The 18,310-nt window shown below is 54.8% G+C and overlaps 1 protein-coding gene across 7 annotated transcripts in view; it reads right to left on the bottom strand.

The window, feature by feature from the left end:
• Positions 1-299: 299 nt before the first annotated feature.
• Positions 300-18,310, bottom strand: part of DGLUCY (D-glutamate cyclase) — a 58,736-nt gene continuing 40,725 nt past the window's right edge. For 6 of the 7 annotated variants that reach the window (XM_054567143.1, XM_054567139.1, XM_054567141.1 and 3 more), the window contains 4 exons: positions 17,103-17,251; positions 10,517-10,636; positions 7,377-7,528; positions 300-915 (listed from right to left, as the gene is read on the bottom strand). In XM_054567143.1, the coding sequence (XP_054423118.1) occupies positions 766-915; positions 7,377-7,528; positions 10,517-10,636; positions 17,103-17,251 (571 nt within the window). In that variant the 3' untranslated portion in view covers positions 300-765. The remainder of the gene's footprint in view (positions 916-7,376; positions 7,529-10,516; positions 10,637-17,102; positions 17,252-18,310) is intronic. The other variant, XM_054567145.1, reaches the window with a different exon arrangement.

The following is an 18,310-nucleotide window of genomic DNA, read 5'->3' on the forward strand; positions in this document are numbered from 1 at the left end:
AAACGTGCAGTGGGAGGTGGTGAAGGAGGTGGCCAGGACAGGCTGGCGGGGGCTGTCCAGGAGGCCTCTGTGAGTGACCTAAGCCCTACACAGTCCTGACCCAGCCCCAGGCCCCAGGCTGGGCATGAGCGGGTGAGGAGGACAGGGAGGAAGCGTCAGGCTCCGGGGTGGGGGCTCAGGAAGAGGGGGTAAAGGGAGGCGAGGGGAGGCAGGAGGCGCTGGTGATAAACACAAGGTTGAGGGATCTTTGGCCTACGTAAACAAAACGCTGTTGGAAAGAGAACATTTCAAAGGTCTAAGTATTTTATTGGTCATGGGCTGAGTAAACCTTTAAAAGCCCTGGAGTTTCATAAATATAACCCACACGTGTGTGCATTTTACTATTTCATCATCAGCCTGGGGGCTGTTTCCGGCCCGGTGACCTACGGCGCTGTCTGCCTGCTTCCCCACTGCTCACCGGTGTCCCCGTGAGGGATGGGTCAGGAGACCCTCCAAGCAGACCCTGAGGGCGGCCTGAAGAAACCGGGGTGAAGGAGGGTTGAAACCAATGCCACTGGCACCGTACAAACAAAGGCAAAACCTGGAAGCCCCGGAGGGACAGGTCCTCGGTCCACCCGCACCGCCCTCCCAGGCAGCAGGTGGGAGGCGCCCAGCCCGGCGCACCCCAGGCCCAGGTCCGTGTGCACAGCTGCTGCAGGAAGGAGCGGCGCCCTCAGGGGCTCCTCCTCAGATCCAGATGAGGCCCCAGGCGCGTAACGCGTAGGGTCACAGGCGCACCGTGGTGACGTCCAACAGCTTCTGGATCATCTGGGCGTGGGTGTCGTGGAAGGGCAGCCCGTCCACCTCCATGCCCACGTTGCCCGAGACACCACTCCGGATTTTGTGCCGCACCAAGATGCCCAACATTGTTTCTTCCTGTAACAAAAGGAGGCAGAGGTAGAAGTAGCAAAGGGGGAGGGAAAGATTAAAAAAGACGTACATACACCTAAGTGGAATAAGAGCATTGGACTTGACACGGCCTCTTTTTGAACAATAAAATTTTGGTTAAAAATGTTAATTTTGGTTAAAAATGAACAATGGCTTTTGGTTGAAAAAGACTCATGTGAAAATCGACGGTGCCCTCTCTCGCTCTTCGTCGGGCCCGGAACCCACTCTCCAGAGGGGCCCCTTTGAATAGTTCGGGCTGTTTCTTCTGCTAGTTACCATCCTGTAACCAGATAATAAGCGTTTACGGAAACCTGCACTTTCCTAACGAACACACTAAAGATGCCCTCCTTCTGCGGGTGCAGCACGGGCTACTTCCGGCCACCCTGGCCCTGCCCAGCTCCAGTGGCCTGCCCCTGGCCTTTGTGCCCGGAAGGCCCCCATTCGTCCCGCGAGCCCGCTGTTAGCCGCCGGGGCAGGGGGTGGGGGGCGTGTGCCACGTGCAGTTGACTTCCCCTTCCCAGGGCCCAGCAGGCGGAGTGGTTTGGGATCAGACAGCCCTGACGTGGGCCTTTCCTGGCAGGTGTTTTACTCTCTGGGCCTCAGTGTCCTCATCTGTATGATCGGGAGGTCGGTGATAATAACAGTAATGCCACCTCTGGAGGGCTGCCGTGAGGGTTAAGTGAGATAATGCAAGCAAAGCGCCTCGCGTGGCCCTGGGCACACAGCGGGTGCTCCCGGAGTGAGGCGGGTCATTCCTGGTGGGGCCGGGTCCCTGGCCTGCAGCCCAGGGCTTTCTTGAGTGATGAGATTCCCCTTCTCTTTCCCTCCACTTGCCTAAGCCACTAATGTGCCTGTCCCAGCTGAGTGGCTCCGGTCCCCCGGAAGAAGGTGGGTCTTACATAAAGAGAAACAGAGCAAGGATAGTGCCCGTGGAGAAGAAGTGAAACGCATCGCCCCCCCGCCCCCGCCCCCGTCTTCCTCCTCCACCAAAGTAAGGAGGGCGTGAGCACGGGGGACGAAGGAATGGGGAACAGGAAGCTGTGACAGATCCGAGAAGGCCTCCCGCCTCCCTGCGCGGGCATTCTGGATTCATTCAGTCATCCACCGGAGTTGCACTGAGCACCTGCTAGGTGCCATGGATACAGTGGTGGCGGAGGCGGCCCCTGCCTCCAGGTGTTCACAGTCCGATGAGAGCTCAGGCGGGCCACAGTCTGGGGACCTCAGCACCGAGCGGGGCACCCAGCCGCCTCCACCGGAGTGACTCAGGGGAGGCTCTTCAGGCATGGGGGCAGCCAGGACCACACCCGACAGAAGAGCAGACATGAGGCCAACAGGGGGCGATGAGGAGCGCTCCACGCTGGGAACTTTTCAGAACAATGGAGAAAGCCTTGGCAAATGTCACTGGGCAGCGCCTCTGCTCCCAGCTGGCTGGGGAGCCTGCACTTCCGCTCGGCCCTGGGAGCCAAGGTGGAAGGGAGTCCCAGGAGCACTTCCAGAGGGCCGTTTGTCCCACGGCCCCCCCAGGGGCCCCCCAGCCCAGAATGGCACTTTCCGCCCTTTGTTTGGGCTTCACTCCCGCCCCTCTTCTGCGCTGGCTCACATCCCCCCTTTATGGGGGACGCTTCTGGAACCGCCAGCCCTCTCCTCCCAGCACACCGCCTGCCCCCACCACCGCGGCCTTTGGGCCACCGGGAGGGCCTGGTGGTCCTCAGGGTGCATGTAATCAGTCAGCAGGAACCGGCTGGCACTCAGCCTCTGAGAGCCCTGGGGACCGGCTGGGTCAACAGTGACTGCCTGCAAGTTTCCCAGGAGTCCCCGCCTCCCAGGAGGAGGGTGTGGGCCGGAGGCAGAGCACCTGGAGGCCGCTACACCAGGTCAGGCTGAGGCAGGGGTGCAGGGGAGGGGGTACAGAGGACAGAAGGGAGGCAGAGAGGACAGGTTTGGGGCCTTGTTCGCTGTAGATGGGGAAAGAGGTCCCAGGTGACTTGTGGTTGAATGTGTGGCCGGTCACTATGGATTCCCACTGGGAGTACAGTGGGCTGATAGTCATGATCAGGTGACGTTGCTGTTTAAAGTGGAGTGGCCCTGGCTTGTGTGGCTCAGTTGGTTCGAGCACCATCCCATAGACTGAAAGGTCATGGGGTCAATTCCTGGTCAGGGCACAGAGCAGAAAGCAACTGATCGATGTGTCTCTTTCACATCGATGTCTCTCTCTCTCTCTATGTCTCTCTCTCTCGTCCTCTCTCTCTAAACTCAATGAAAAAATGTCCTCGGGTGAGGATAAAAAAAAAGCAAAAAACAAAGTGGACTGGGAGAACGGGCCTCCTGGGAAGCTGGAACTGTTCTGTATGTGATCTCAGAGACGGCTGCACTGTCCCGTGATGGTTTCTGGCGTGTATGCCCACGTTAAGCGGAGGGCTGGGAGAGAATGGGGGCTCAGGATGAACCCAGAGGCCATGTCCCTGTCTCTCCGCATCATCCATCCACCCATTGTCCCCTCCCCCGGCACCTGTTCATCCGACCCTCCAGCCAGCCAGCCAGCCAGCCAGCCAGCCAGCAGTCCCTCCATCCTTCCTCCCTTCCTTCCATCCTTAGTCCTTCCTGTAAAGTGTCATCAGTCGGCACCTGGTCCCTGAGAAGGTCTGGGGAATGCGCTCCAGCCATTTGTCCTGCCTCAGGTACCGCCCCGCAGCGCACGACCCGCAGCCCAAGTGGGCGGGGCAGGGCTCCCTGGGCTCCTCGGCCTGGCGCCCCCTCCTGTTCGGGCTGTGATCAGACCCCTACGAACCACCCCTACATATAGGAGGCCCAACACATGAAGCAGAACTGAGGGACATTCCTCTGCTCCAAACCTATCAGGCTTCACCACCGTTTCAGGCCACTGCTCTGCCCTGCGTCTCCTGTAACTCAGAGACCCTGCCGAGTGGCCCGCTGACTCCAGTGTGACCATCCTCGTTATCCTCCTGAACACCACCTCACCGCATGTCCCTGCACCTTCCCGCTGCCTGGAAAGCCCTTCCCGCCCACCTCACCTGGCTACTTATACCCTGCGCATCCTCTAAGACCTAGCCTAGTACCACCTCCTCCAGGCAGCCATCCGTGAGCTCTCTGAATGAGTCAACTGCCCATTCTCTGTGTCCTCCCAGAAACTTGCTGTGCCCACTCCCACCCTGGCTCCTGAAGTTACCTTCCATGTGCTGTTCCCCCTGTGAACCCTCGGCTCCCTGCCCGGAGGCCAGGCCTGACTCCCACTGTCTCCCAGGGCAAGCCCAGGCCTGACTCAGGAGGGCTCAACAAACATATGTCTGTACTTTTGCTTTGAAAGTGTTCCTTTTTATTTTCCTTACAAGAGTGGGACATAATTAATACATTTATGAAGGACAGGGTGGAACCTCGAAAGGAGAATTTTCCATCCCCAGGGTTAAGAGTTTGTGCTGTGTGAATGTGCTTGTCTGGGTTCGTGCTTTTACGTCTGCGTGAATCAGAAATCATGTGTGAGGCAGCACCCTGGATGGGTGTTTTTTTTTTCCACTTCAGATGCAGGAAGTGCAAAGGAAGCTCAGAGGGCCCCCTGGGTCCCTCTAGGTCAGACCATTTCCCCAGAAAATGTCCCTTCTGCCGCGGAGCCCCGCATCTCCCTCCCCTCCCGCACGGCAGCCTGGCATCACCAGGAGCTGGGAACCTGCCGGGCCATGTTGGGAAGAGCCCAGAGAGTATGGAGTTAGAGACCCCGGGACCCAGACCTCTGCTCGTCCTCTTAGGTGGGCATTGTGGGCAAGTCACCGCCCCTCTGGGGCCTCTGCTGGCTCATTTGTAAGAGTCACGGCCAATCCAGGCGTTGGCATTGGAGAGAGACGGGGCTGGGGGATTGAGGTGGGAGGGAGAGGCAGAGGAGAGACAGACAGAAGGAAAAAGGAATCGGAAAGGGTACAAGACAATGTGAAAAAAGAGAGAGAGAGAAAGAGAGAGAGAGAGAGAAGAGGACGCGAAGGCTCCAGACGCCCACACCTTCTCAGCCGCGGCTTCCAGGCTCAGTGCTCAGGAACCACCTGCCTCTCAGATTGTCTCCCTCAGACCAACCCATGTCCAGGACACTGGAAACCAACCCTCTTCTCTCCCAGAGCCTCAAACAGTGGTCCCAGCAGCAGCAGCAGCAGCAGCAGCAGCAGCAGCAGCAACGTTACCAGGAATCTTGTTAGAGACTCAGACCCGCCAGCCCACCTCAGACCTCCTGAGTCGGAAGCTCAGGGGTGGGCGCCCCACTCTGCGGTTCAAGATACTGCGGGGTGACTCTGATGCCTCTAAAGTTCGATAACCTCTGCTCTAATGAAGGGCTGCTTCCATTCATTCACTTGCCCACCCGTCCACCCGGCCAACAAGGGTCCCCTGGCTCTGTGTTTCCCTCCACTGGTTGCTGGGAAAGCAGATACAAGGAACCTGGTTCCTCACTTATAGAAGGCTTGAGATATTTTTTAAAAAAACATTTAGTAACCTATGCTTTGGGGGGACAAGACCAGGAAAACGAAGCTGTGAGTGGCATGAGACTGTTTTTGACGGGCTGAGAAAGGCCTTGGGTGGGGGCGCAGCCTGACCTGGCACAGGAACCCTCTCCCCTCTCCCCCAACCCCAACTGGGGCCCTGGGTCAGAGAGCCCCCTCCTTGCGGAGTGGACAAGCCCTTTGTACGTTGAACTGGAATCTGCTCTTATAACCTCTGCCTTTTGGCCTGCTTTCCACCTGCCCCCTCCTCCAGGAAGCCATTTGGGTGTGTGACCCCCCAGTCTTCTCCAGGGCAGACACCCCAGCTCCCTCCACTGTCTCTCAAGGCCTGTCTGGCCCGCCCCTCCGCTGGCCCTCCCCCCGGCCCCGGCCGGCCCTCCCCCTCGCCTCCTGCCGGCCCTCAGGTGAAACCTCCTGTCAGCTCACAGGTGACATTACTTCTGACCAGGGATTTAGGTTTAAACTCAGGGCTTTGGCCCCATTTTCCCGTGATCCCAATTACTCTGGAAAATTCCCACCGAAGGTGCCCTGTGGAGACGGAGGCACGGCCAGCTTCTCTCCCAGGTGGGTGTCCCCGCTGTGCCTGACGCACCGGGGGAGGTGGGTTGGGTCTGGAATCGGAGTCGGGGTCCGGGGCGGGCCGCTCCAGGGGAGCCTGGGAGCGGAGCCAAGGAAGGGGCAGAGTCTCCCTCCGGCTCAGGCTGTGGGGCCGGGTCAGAATCGCGGGCCCCATGGACAGGACTGGCCTTTCCTCTGCTGCGTTTTCCCCGCTGCCTGAGTGAGGTCACAGAATTTAAACGTTCGCCCGCATGTGTGTGATGCCTGCCCCCCACCCCTACCTGTGCTGGTCCACTGCGGAACGTCCTGGCTGCTCACAGCCCCGTAGGCGACCTCAGCTCTGCAGTCAGACGAGCCCATGCAAAAGCCACCCGGCGGGGCCCGTTTCCTCGCTCGAAGCCCTCGTGTCCTCCCTGTCACTTCTCAGTGGGACCCTCCGTGAGGGAGCCACGGTTTTCAAATATCCAGTGAACATGACCTCTGTCTGCCTAGGGGCTCTTAAGGACCCCACGCTACTTGGAGAATCCGATGAAACCACACATCCTTGCCCAGAAAGATCCACGTATGGAGCAACCTCACAAAGTGTTTCAAAGAACTCCTGGGCCCCACTTTGCGGATCCTGGGCTCAGAAGCCCCCTCTACTCCAGGACCCCCCGCCCCCCACTCCAGCACTGGGCTTGTCCTCCTCCCGCAGCTTCCTGTTCCCACCTCGCCTCCTTCCCAGAGGGCCTCCCCTGCTTCGGGGTTCGTTCCCTCCAGCCTCCAGCCCCCAGGGTCCTCTCCTCACCGCAGTCCCCTCTTCCTTGGCACATTGTTGGATGGCTAATTGTCCCATCCCACCTGAGGCTTCAGTGCCTTGGCTGGATGGTAAACCTCGGTAGGGGACGGTAAGCTACAGGCACGCCTCGTTTTATTGCGCGTCGCCGTATTGCGCTTCAGAGATGTTGCGTTTGTTTACGAACGGAAAGCAAGACTCTCCAGGAAAAAGATCACGACTCACTTTACTGTGACGCCTGCTTTAGGGCGGTGGTCTGAACTGAACCCGCAATACCTCTGAGGTCTGCCTGTATATCCCATTCTTCCAAAAATTCTGCCCGCCCCCATCGTACGGACAAAGGAAATGAGGCTCAGAGGTTAAGCAACTTGCCTGAAGTCAAACTAGAAGGAAAATGGCCACTGGGGTCAGGTCTGCCATAATAATTTAGGATCGTGAGCAGGTCAGAGGTCACCCCATGCAGTGCTGCTGGGACACCTTTGCCTGTAGGTTGCCTCTGCCCCTGGCGGTTGACGGGCAGCAGCGGTGCCGGCTGCTGGCTCATGGCTCAGAGCGCCAGGCCTGCTCCTCAGCCGGGGAGAAGGGGCTTCCACAGAGTGGCTGGTGGGGGCTGTTACCTTGCTGATGGATGGGAGCGCCTGAGTCCAGCTCTCTTCACCAGCTGCTCTGGAGGGCCCGGCTGCCTTCCTCAGGGAGCGCGCATGGACCTCACAGGAGTTCAGGATGTACAGAGCACAGGCCAAGGCATAGCCTCCCCAGTTAGAAACACCTAGGACGAGAAAAGGTTTCAACATAGAACAGGAGAGGCCACGCGGTGCACCGTCACCCTGCCTCTACGCTTCAGAGCTCATCTCAAGAATGGGCCCAACGGTACCAGTGGCACCAGCAGTCCCTGGAACTTACTGGGAACACAAATTCTTGGGCTGTAGCCTAGATCTACAGAATCAGAACCTCTGTGGGGGAGCAGGGAGCAGCCCGAGTTTCACTAAGCCTTCCACGTGATTCTGATTCCAGTTCACGTTTGAGAAGCATTGCTCTAAACCATCCCGGTTACGTACTGTTAACGACCGTCAGAGAAAAGATTCGGGCTATGAGCAGGAGGAGCCGTTCCAGAACCCTCCCTTGCATTATGGCTACCCCGGGACCTCGGGCAGTGCGGAAGCCTGTCCTCAGAGCGGCAGGCGCCAGCTCCACCACGCTGGGCTGCAGCACCTCTTTCTGTGGTTGCAGATGACTCCCGAGTCAGCCTCACTTCCTCCTTGAGCAGCCAGTTCCCATTTTGGGGGCTACCTCACTGGCGTTTCTCTGAAACCTGCTTGAGTTAGTTCTCCATGTGGGTGAAGGATTGATTAAGGACCTGCTAAGTGCTACGTGCAAGAGGATCAAAATAGAAAGAAGACCTTCCAATCAGGGCAGAGAGGGACTGCGAGCACAGCCAATGCTACAGTGGCGCAATCCATGAACGAGACGTTCACAAAGGGTTCTGGGAGCACTGAGAAGGGGCTCTCATTCTGACTGATTTAGAGAAGATTCCCAGAAAAGGGTCATTTAATATCATTTTGTAGGCTGGGTAGAATTTGCCAGAGGAAAGGTGAAGGTAGGAAAAATCCAAATATCCCCTGACTACAAAGGCACGTGGTATGACAATACAAGGCATATATCAGAATATGTCGGGTGAAGATCACGTGATGATAATACCATATTCCACTGATTCTAAGATGGACTTTTTTGACATTGTCGTCTCTGAAATGGACATGCCTCTTGCAGTCAACACTGTCTTGTGTTTGTAAATGGCAGTGTTTCCCTTTGTTAGTGGCACGTAACATAGTGGTAATTCAGTCATCGATGGCCTCTCATAGTCAATGGGAGATAGTGTCTTGCTTTGAATGAATACTTGCAATGCGTGGCACTGTTCTAATGCCTCACTTAGCTCTTGGAGTCCTCATGATAAGCCTGTGAGGCGTAGGTATTGTTATTACCTTCACTTACAAAGCTGGAGGAGACACAGAGGGGTTAAGTCACTTGCCTAAGGTCACACAGCTCCCACGTGATGGGCCTGTGATGTGAACTCAAGCTGCTGCCTCCAGGGCCCATATTCTTTTTTAAAAAAATTTTAAAATTGTTAATTGTATTAAAAAAGAAAAAACAACCCCACGTAACATAGAACGGACCATCTTAAACATTTTCACGTGTCCAGCTCGGGAGCGTTAAGCATATCCACATTGTTGTGCAACCCCTGAGCCCATACTCAACCTCCACGCAAGAGTGGAGAGTAAAAACATGGTTGGGAAGTAACATGAAACAGAAAGAGAAGTGTTGGAAATGCAGGTCTACCAGGTGGAAATGACATAAAGTGGGTATGTACTGAGGATGAGAACTAGAAGCTGACACGCAGAACGAAAAACGCTGATGGCGTTACGGTGAGGTTTTCATTCCCTTCCATCACTTGCCACTATGTAGCTTTTGAAAATATCTATAGCATTGTTGTTATAGCGTCTTTCCAATTGAAAACATTCAACCCACGCTGTATTTGAGCAAAAACAGCCATGCGCGGCTGGGTCATGGGGTACAAAGAAGGGATCGGGGACAGGAGGCTGAGGAGCCCCAAGGCCAGGAGAGGGACCTGCTGTTGGAGGTCCCACGTGGTCTGGGTCCCACTGCGCACTTTCATCCCGACGCTGGCCTGAGACGCAGCCCCACACAGGACAGGACAGCACGCCATTAGGGCCAGGGCACCGAGGGCCCGTGTCAGGCCTGACTGCCTCTGGGCCTCACAAGCTGCTGACCTGTCCCGCGTCTGCCTCCATCCCTGGGGCCAGGAGCGGAGGATGGAGTCGGGAAGGGCTGCCGTGCCTCCTGACTCACTCTCCTGGGAGATCCCTCTGCCTATTGCCCCCCACCCCCAAAAGCAGCAAATCTCTGCAGGTGCCCAGCACAGGACTTACAGTGGCGGAGAGCCGCTGAGGGGTGAGGGTAGTGAGGCTTGGAACTAAGAGCTGCCATCTGCCTGCCTGACCTATCCCTGAGCCCCGGATCTTTCTCGTCGACACTGCGCTGAAGGAACAGATACAATTCTGCCTTCAGGTCCCGGCAGCTCCCAACCCTACCTCGAGGGGCCCCGTTCATCTCTCTCAGCCCCAAACCCATGGGTTTTCATCTAAAGCGTTCATTCCGAACAACCCTGTCCCCTCTGTCCAGTAGGGTCACCTCCTGTCTTCAGGGCACTCGACCTGCTGCTGAAGTCACATATCAGTGATGCAGCAGCCAAGCCTGTGGGGGTTGATCAATTATACAAAGAACCTACAGTCTAGGTGGCAGATAAACTTGAGGAAATCTGACGACTTCCCAAGAAATTCTCTGGAGGCTCCCTGCCCCTCCGACCTGAGGCCCCAGGGTAAAGGGGACCGGAAGAGGCAGATAATGGATCTGCCAGCAGCAGGCAAAGACGGGGAACCTGAGGGTTTCTTCTGCCTCTTCTGGTGCCCCAGCTGGACAGCTAATCGAGAGCGGACACCAGAGACAGAGGATGTTGGATATCTTTTCAGGTGCTTACTTGCCATCTCTACATCTTCTTTGGTGGGTGTCTGTCTGTTTCAGGTCTTTTGCCCATTTTTTAATTGGGCTGCTTGTTTTCTTATGGTGGAATTTTTAGAGTTCTTTGTACGTTTTGGGTAACAGGCTTCTGGCTGGACAGGCTGCAGGCAGGCCCCTGCGCCCGGGCAGCCAGGCCCTCCTGGCCAGCCCGCTGAGCACTCACCAGCGATGACAGCAAAGTCAGCCTCCACGTCACAGGCGATGACATCCCCATTTCGTATGTGGCTCTTCACGGCCTCCTTGACTTTGCCCATCCCAAGCTCATTGCCTCCGTCCCCGACCCCTGGAGGGAGGGAAGACAGGCTGAGTCAGCGCACAGGATGAGGCCAAGTGGCGGGTGGCTTGGGGGCAGGGCCACCCTTCACATGTGCCTGCTGCTTCCGGGAAGGGAAAGGGTGGGCTCTGGATGTGTTTTCAGGCAGCCAGGAGATGTACTTCTCCATAGGCATTCTAGAAACTTCTCTAGTTACAAATGAGTCAAAATTTGGAACTCACCAGAGTATGGCTATGTCCCTGACTGGGACATGTTCTCTAGTCGCAGATGGCGCGTCCTCTGTGTTGGCACAGGTGTGGGGAGGAACTTCCTCTCCTTTTGTTGGTGGCTCTTGCTCAGGGAGGGGCCTCAAGTCCCGGCCCCCAGAGAGTGACCAGATCGCATCCCATTGGCAGGAGTGAACTGGCATAGATTTTTTAAGTAATTTACTTTCAAGGCTTCTGTTTTAAAGAATGTGAGATGCATGTGTGCTGGTTAATTTTAATCTACACCAACCAGAGGGGAGTGGCCTAAGGGGAACACGCAGCGCAGGGGTGGCTGGGTAGCATTTGAAAGAGGCCACAGTTGAAACACCAATCTGTTATTCAGCACCAGAGGGTTTGTTAATTAGCATAATATCTGCTAGAATAAGTATGTGTGAATAGGTAAATGTTAGAAATTATGTAATCCATGGGTGAAATTGATAGTGTTCAAAATAGGTGACCTGGCTAAAAATAATCAGCCAGCCCCTCCCCACTTGCAGGAACACGATGGCAAAATCGGACAAGCCCTGCAGTCTGTGTCCTTAGAGGTGGTGCCCTAGCAGCACCATTTGGCCTCCTGGGTCCAAGCATTTCTGGAGCATTCCACAGACTAGCGGCCTGCCGACTCTGCCTGCGGAAGACGGCTGCAGCTGCCTCAAGACAGCCGTGCGCCCGTGGAGCTTGTCCGAGGGCCTCAAGAGCAGAGCTGGGCCTGCTGAGCCTTCAGAACAGTTGTATAAGCAGGCGTCGCTTAACAGGGATGCGCTCTGAGAGCTGCACCGTTAGGTCGTTTTGTTGTGCAGATGTCAGAGTGCGACCTAGACGGTGCAGCCCACGACACACCTAGGCTATGTGGTATAGCCTGCTGTTCCCAGGGTACGAACCTGTGTAGCCTGCTGATGTACTGGGAAGCAGGCAATGGTAACACAGTGGTATTTGTGTATCTAAAGACAGAAAAGATACAGTAAAAATATAAAAGATTTTTTTAAATGGTGCGCCTGCATAGGGCTCTGCCCGTGAATGGAGCCTGCAGGACTGGGAGCTGCTCTGGGTGAGTCAGGAAGTGGGTGGCGAGTGGATGTGAAGGCCCAGGACATCACAGGACACTACCGTGGGCTTCACAGACACCGTCCTCTTGGGCTACCCTAAATTTATAGTAAAATATTCTTCTTTCTTCAGTAATAAATTTACATTGGTTTATAACATTTTTACCCCACAAACTTTTAAATCTTTTTAATTTTTTGACTCTTTTGTAATGATACTTAGCTTAAAACACAAACACGTTCAGCTGTACAAAAATATTTTCTTTCTTTACATCCTGATTCTATAAGCTGTTTTCTATTTTTAAACATTTAAAATTTCTTTTTACTTTTTAAATGTTGCTAAAAACTAAGACACAAGCACACACATCAGCCTAGATCTGCACGGGGTCCAGATCCTTATCACCGTCTTCCAGCTCCACATCTGGTCTCATTGGAGGGTCTTCCGGGGCAACAATGTGCGCGGAGCTGTCCTTTCCCAGGGTAAAAAAGCCTCCCTCTTTTCCGAAATATGTTCGAGGTGGTTTGCTTGGTTTGTTCCTTTTTTTCCATCATTTGCTTGTAAGCAGATAATGCACCATGAAACTTCCACTCTGTTAGTGAAAACCATTCTGTGTTGGGGTCCGTGTTTGCAAACTTTTTAAGGAGCTCGTTGAGGTCTGCAAAAGCATCCGCTAAACCCTTCACTACTTGTTTTCTTGGGGAGTCTTCTTTTTCTTCTCCTGTAGGTTCCTTTTCTCTTGCTTCTTTAGCTCTGCGTTCCCACTCCAGTTCCAGCCACTCCGCACGAGCCAGTTCCTCAGGAACCACCGCTCAGAGACCCTCGAGGTCATTGGCTAATGTCATTTGTCACCTCAGCCACAGCCTGGGTGGCTTTGCAACCTCCTCATCCTTGGAAAATCCTTCGACGTCATGGACAAACCTCTCGAGTGTCTTCTTCCAGATGCCATCCACACACTCCTTGGTGACATCAGCCCTCCCCAGGCACGGTTCCCGATGCTGTCGCAGATGCTGCCCTCCTCCCAGAGCTGCATCAGCGTCTTCGCAGCACCCTCCTCGGCAGCGGCAGGAGCCCGGGCAGGGGGCCTCCGTGGGCAGGGGGCCTTCAAAGCTGCTCTAATGCCTTGATCTATTGTTTGGATCAAAGAGGGAACGTTCGAAGGGAGAAACACTTTGATATTGGGATGAAGATCATCAACGAAAGGAGGCTGTCTGGGAGCATTACCAACAATAAGCAAAATCCCGAGAAGTATGTTATTCTCCAAACATACCCCTCCACATAGCTAACACAGCCGGTCAGGAGGGCACCTCGGAGGAGGAGCTGGGTCGCCCACGACTGCCTGTTGCTCCTGCAGGGCGCTGGCAGGGGGTGCTGTGCAATTGGCCTGAAGGCCCCAGGGCGCTCTCTGTGCCACATCGCAGAGGGATTCAGAGTGTGGCCACGGCGTCCCCCCGAGGCAGACGGTTCTCCTGTCCTTAGTGCCTTGAAGCCTGGCATTGGCTCGGCCTCCTTCTGGGTGAAGGTCCGTTCAGGCACCTGTTCCCAGAACAGGGAGGTTTCACCCCTATAGAATGTTTCCTCCACAACCAGCTTATCCAGAGTTTCCCAGCCTTGTTCAGCTCAGCACTCGCTCACTCACGTTTACACCGTGCAGTGAACAATGGTTCTTCCCTGTTTCAGTTACCTCGAGCCAGCAGTAAATTCGTCACTGGAGCCAGCCTTTTCTTTCCCCATAGTGAAGAAACTTTCTGCGTTGGTCGTGATCCTCATGGAGCTGAGAGGGACCCGCTGCTGTGTCAGGCCTCAATCCAGGTCATTAGAAGTTTCTCCACGTCTGGCCTAGTCCCTTCTCAGAGTCCTGTTCCGCTCATTGTCTTCAGTGGAGCAACGCCTGTTGCAGCTCCTCTCGCGGGGCTCTCGTTCTTCCAGATCGTGGCTCTGGTGGGACGGGCGTGCCTGGCTGGCGAGCCACCACCGTCGCCGGGTGTCCACCTGCGTGGTCCTCAACCTTTGCAGTTTCTAAGTCAGCCACTCAACGTGGCCTCTTGCCGGCAACATGAGCAGTGATTTTGTTCAGTTAGGGGCTGAGGTGATCAGAACGCAAGGTTAAATCAAGCAGCATGATGCTTGATTTAATGATACAATTAAGAGATGCAGTAAACGTGAGATGCATGAAGCTGCGGCCAGCATAACATGGCATTCCGTTTCACAGCAAGCTTTTTTATATAGAAAGAGTGCCTTCTAAATGGCAATAAAATACGGCATAGTAGATACATAAACCAGTAACAGTTGTTCGTTATCATGAACACGTAGTATGTACTGTACATGGCAGAGTGTGCTGTACGTCTTCGCCACAGGCTGCATGGCAGGTGTGTTCCCACCAGCATCAGCACAAACAGGCGAGTAATGCAACGCTCTGCGACGTTAGGATGGCTGCGACGTTGCTAGGCGACAGGGATTTTCCAGCTCCATCCTAACCTTGCGGGCCCACCATGATGTGTGCGGTCTGTGTTGACTGAAACATCGTTATGCCTCGCGTGATTGCACGACAGGGTTTGCATCTGTTTCTACAGAGACTTGGGCTATGCGGGAAATGCACCAGAGGTCAGCGTTCATCGCAAGAAGGCAGGGAGGGGAACTAGAGGTGGCCCACCTTGACCACAAGAGACCTGGCTCAGCCAGAAGAACCGGGCAGTTGTGAATGACCAAGTTCCTGAGGTCTGCACCTGGGGGAGTGTTCTCAGAGCAGCTTTCCCGATGCAGGACAGCCCACTGAATGCGGGTCAACAATAACAGCACCCAGCATCAGCCTTTTGTCTATTTCTGCCTTTACTCTCAAGCGTGTTACGAATGGCATCCTGTCTGTGGCCTTGTTTTCCTCGCTGAGCCGCAGTCTCCGAGGGGCGCCGGACGGGCAGGGTGGCAATGAGCGGCGGGGGTTTGGTTCCAGTTCAGTGCTACGGCACACAAGGCAGCTGCCTGGGGAGACTGAGGAGCGGGGTTTGATGGAGCAGAGGAGAGAAAGGACATGGGGGGCTGCGGGAAGCCACCGCTTAAGCACCCAAGGCCGTGAGAGGCAGGAAGAGGTCCACAGAGAGAGGGTGTGGAGGCCCAGTCAGCTCCGCGGGCTTGCTCTGGGCTCTGGGATCTCCGGGGGCCTACTCGGGGGGTCAGCACGGGGAGGGTGGATGTGCAGCGGGGGAAGGGTGGACTCAGAGGCCCTTTCCTTCTCCTCCCTGGACTCTCCCCACAGGCCCTAGTCATGGGTGTCCAACCTTTTGGTGTCCCTAGGCCACATTGGAAGAAGAGTTGTCTTGGGCCACACATTCAATACATTATGATACATAGTCACACAGAAAAAAAATCTCATAGTGGTGTAAGTAAACTGACGACTTTGTGTTGGGCCACATTCACAGCCGTCTGTCCTGGGCTGCGTGTGGCCCTGGGCTGTGGGTGGGACACGCCCGCTACCCCCCACCCCCCGCCCCAGCCCCGAGTGACTGGAAGTGACCAAACTGACTGCACTGTGAGCACCACACCCAGGCCAATTCTGGGAAGGTCAGAGCAGATTTGCAGAAATTTTCTAATCAGCCAGGAGACTTTCATTGTCTCATCAAAACCCTTAAAAGCCTAAAGCACTAATGAGCCTGGGAAGCGTTCTGGAGTGTCTGAGAGAACAGATAAACACAGGGTGGCAAACAGGCCTGCAGGACTCCAGGGCCTGACACCTGCCTGCCCCCAGGGGCCGGGGGGAGACGGGCTCCTTAGGAGTCACCTCAAGCCTTTCAGAGCTTCACAGGTTCCATGAACAGCTTATCGGGTAGGGTCTTGGGAGCCTGGCCTCTGGTCTTAATTCTCCCAGCAACACCAGTTAGTTAGGCAACCTCAGGAAGCCCCACTGGGCCTCAGTTTTGGACATCGTGTACCTGCCTTCTCCACCTCACAGGGTTCTAAAGAGGCTTAAACAGTGTGATAAATGTGAAACCTTTTTGGAAACGACGAAGTTCTGTACTCTATACGAATGGTCACGCTATGATATTGTTAGCAGTCAGAACGCTGCACTAATCTGTAGTTAACATGTTGAAAACTAACATGCTCCATAAGATTGCTGGAGGCAGAGCGCCCGGGGCCTAGCAACAGCCAACGCGGGAAGACGAGGGCCTTGCCCCCGGGGTGACCTTTCGGCCCCTGACATCTCCCCTGTCCTGCGATTCGGGCCCTTCCCTTTTCTTCCCTGAGGATAACATCTAGGCCGCAGCTGTGCTTCAGCTCCGGGCCCAGAAAATCGGCAAAACCAGGCCAGCGACACCACGGCTGCCTCAGGACCGGCTGCAGTGACTGACGACCCCCGGCCCAGGCGCCAACGGTCGCTCCAGACCACGGCCCCGAACAGACACACTGGGAAGCCAATAAATAGCCTGTTACGACCCTCCCCTGAAACCTGCCCCCTCCCCAGATTCCTGCCTCCAGGAGGGAAATAAATGCCCTCAGGACAAAGGACCCCGTGTGTGCTTTCCCCCTGGGGAGCAGCCTGTGTCTCCCTTTTCCCTCCAACAGGTGCATAGGTCTTAAACTCTAAGGGGCTGCATGAGACTCGCAACCAGGGGAGCAATGGGCAGCAGCAGCTCATCCCAGGCTCGTCCCCTGAACCTGTCCCCAAGGCCCCCTTTTCTCCACCTTCCCAGTGAGCTAAGGCAGCCCCCCTCGGCTCTGCCGTGGTTGCTTCTACGCTATGCCCCTTCCTGTTTCACTGTTCTGAGAGCTTTTGCTGTGGCCAAAATCCTGCTTGCTTTACTGCACTTTGTCTCTTGACTAAAATCTTTCCTTCAAGTAGATGAGAACCGAGGTCTTGCCAATAACAAGATACATAGTATACATGGTACATTCATCTTACGTGACCAAAATAATAGGCCATGCCTTGGTTTTATTATTATCCTATTATTAGCTTTACCATTTTAAAGTTGGGAAAATAGGATATGCTAGGATAAATGTCATTTCCCTTTGTTGCTTGCCAGCACATTGGATTTCTAAATGACACTCTCGTTGCCTTAGGGACCACAATAAAAAAGACCAGCTCTGGAGTGGAAAACAATGGTCCCCATATAACTCTTTCTTGTCCTGCATTCAATAGTCAATAGAAAGGCGTTCCGCACTGATACGTTTGTGTGGAATTCTTGGTGCCTCTTGCTCACCTGTTGATGAGATTCCAGGAATTTTCTGGGCTTCAAGGAAAAGGTTGTCAATGGGATCAACCAAATGCTTGATGTTCACTTTCCTTGCATTGTAGTAATTCCCATCAGCAGCCCGTCCTGCGCGCTCTATCGCCACCAGATGGTCGAATCTGCCAGGGAGCAAGAGCACAGGCTCCTTAGGGAAAGTGTGGCTGCTGTGGGCCGGGGGTGGGCGGGGTGGGGGTTGGGAGACCATGCCTTCACATGTTTGTGCGACGGACTCTCATTCCTACAGAACTTGGCTGGCTGCCTGCTAAGCACCAGGGCCTGTCCTAGAGGGCTAGTCTGTCACATCATGGTAAGAAATGATATCAGAATCTTTAGCAACTTATTAGAGGCAGAAGTCGTGAGCGCAGGAAGGCCACGGTCAGGGTCACGTGACCCGCCCAGACCTCCATTAACAGTGGGGGAGCCCACACCCAGTGGTTTGGGTGTCGGCTGCTCCTGGCCCACTGCTGCTCTCTTCCAGGATGTTGTTCAGCTTACAGGTACAAAGAGGCCAAAACAAAGTTGAAATATTAGACCAATGAATCTACCGCAAGATAAACTTCTTTAGACAGAAGAGACCGAGGGGTAAGGGGGCCGCCGGCAGGGGGCAGGAATGCCGGCTGTGCGGTTGGACCACGCAGCTCCTCACACCACTGGGTCTGGCTAAGTTGCTTCACCTCTCCAACCTCCTTTTCTGCATTCTGTCACCTGACCTAACAGCAGCCCGTCTCACACAGGGTGTAAAGGGTTAAGAGAGCAAACGTACAAGAGGTGCTTAGCACACAGCCCCACACCTACCAAGCGCTCAGTACGGGTTCCGGTTGTGGCTGTGGTTGCTGTCCTCATTACTAGGAAGAGCATTGTTTTGATGACCCAGTTTAAGAGCATGAAAATTGCACTTTCGTATCTCTCAAAATCCCCTCCCCACTCCACAATGGAGTTCTTCGAAATCTTAACTCTGCTGTGGAAAACAGCGTGGTGCTTACTCAAAAAAATTTAAAAATACTTACCATATGATCCAACAATCCCACTTCTGGTATACATCCAAAAGAATGGAAACGGGAGTCAGAGAGAGATTTATACAACCATGTAACGAGCAGCAGTGTTCACAATAGCCAAGAGGTGGAAGCAGCCCAAGTGTCCATCAACGGATGAACAAACAAGCAAAGTGTGGTATATGC

This window comes from Pteronotus mesoamericanus, unplaced genomic scaffold (assembly GCF_021234165.1).
Source record: "Pteronotus mesoamericanus isolate MK-2021 breed Mesoamerican mustached bat unplaced genomic scaffold, CSHL_Meso_final contig_182, whole genome shotgun sequence".
NCBI classification, from domain to species: domain Eukaryota; kingdom Metazoa; phylum Chordata; class Mammalia; order Chiroptera; family Mormoopidae; genus Pteronotus; species Pteronotus mesoamericanus.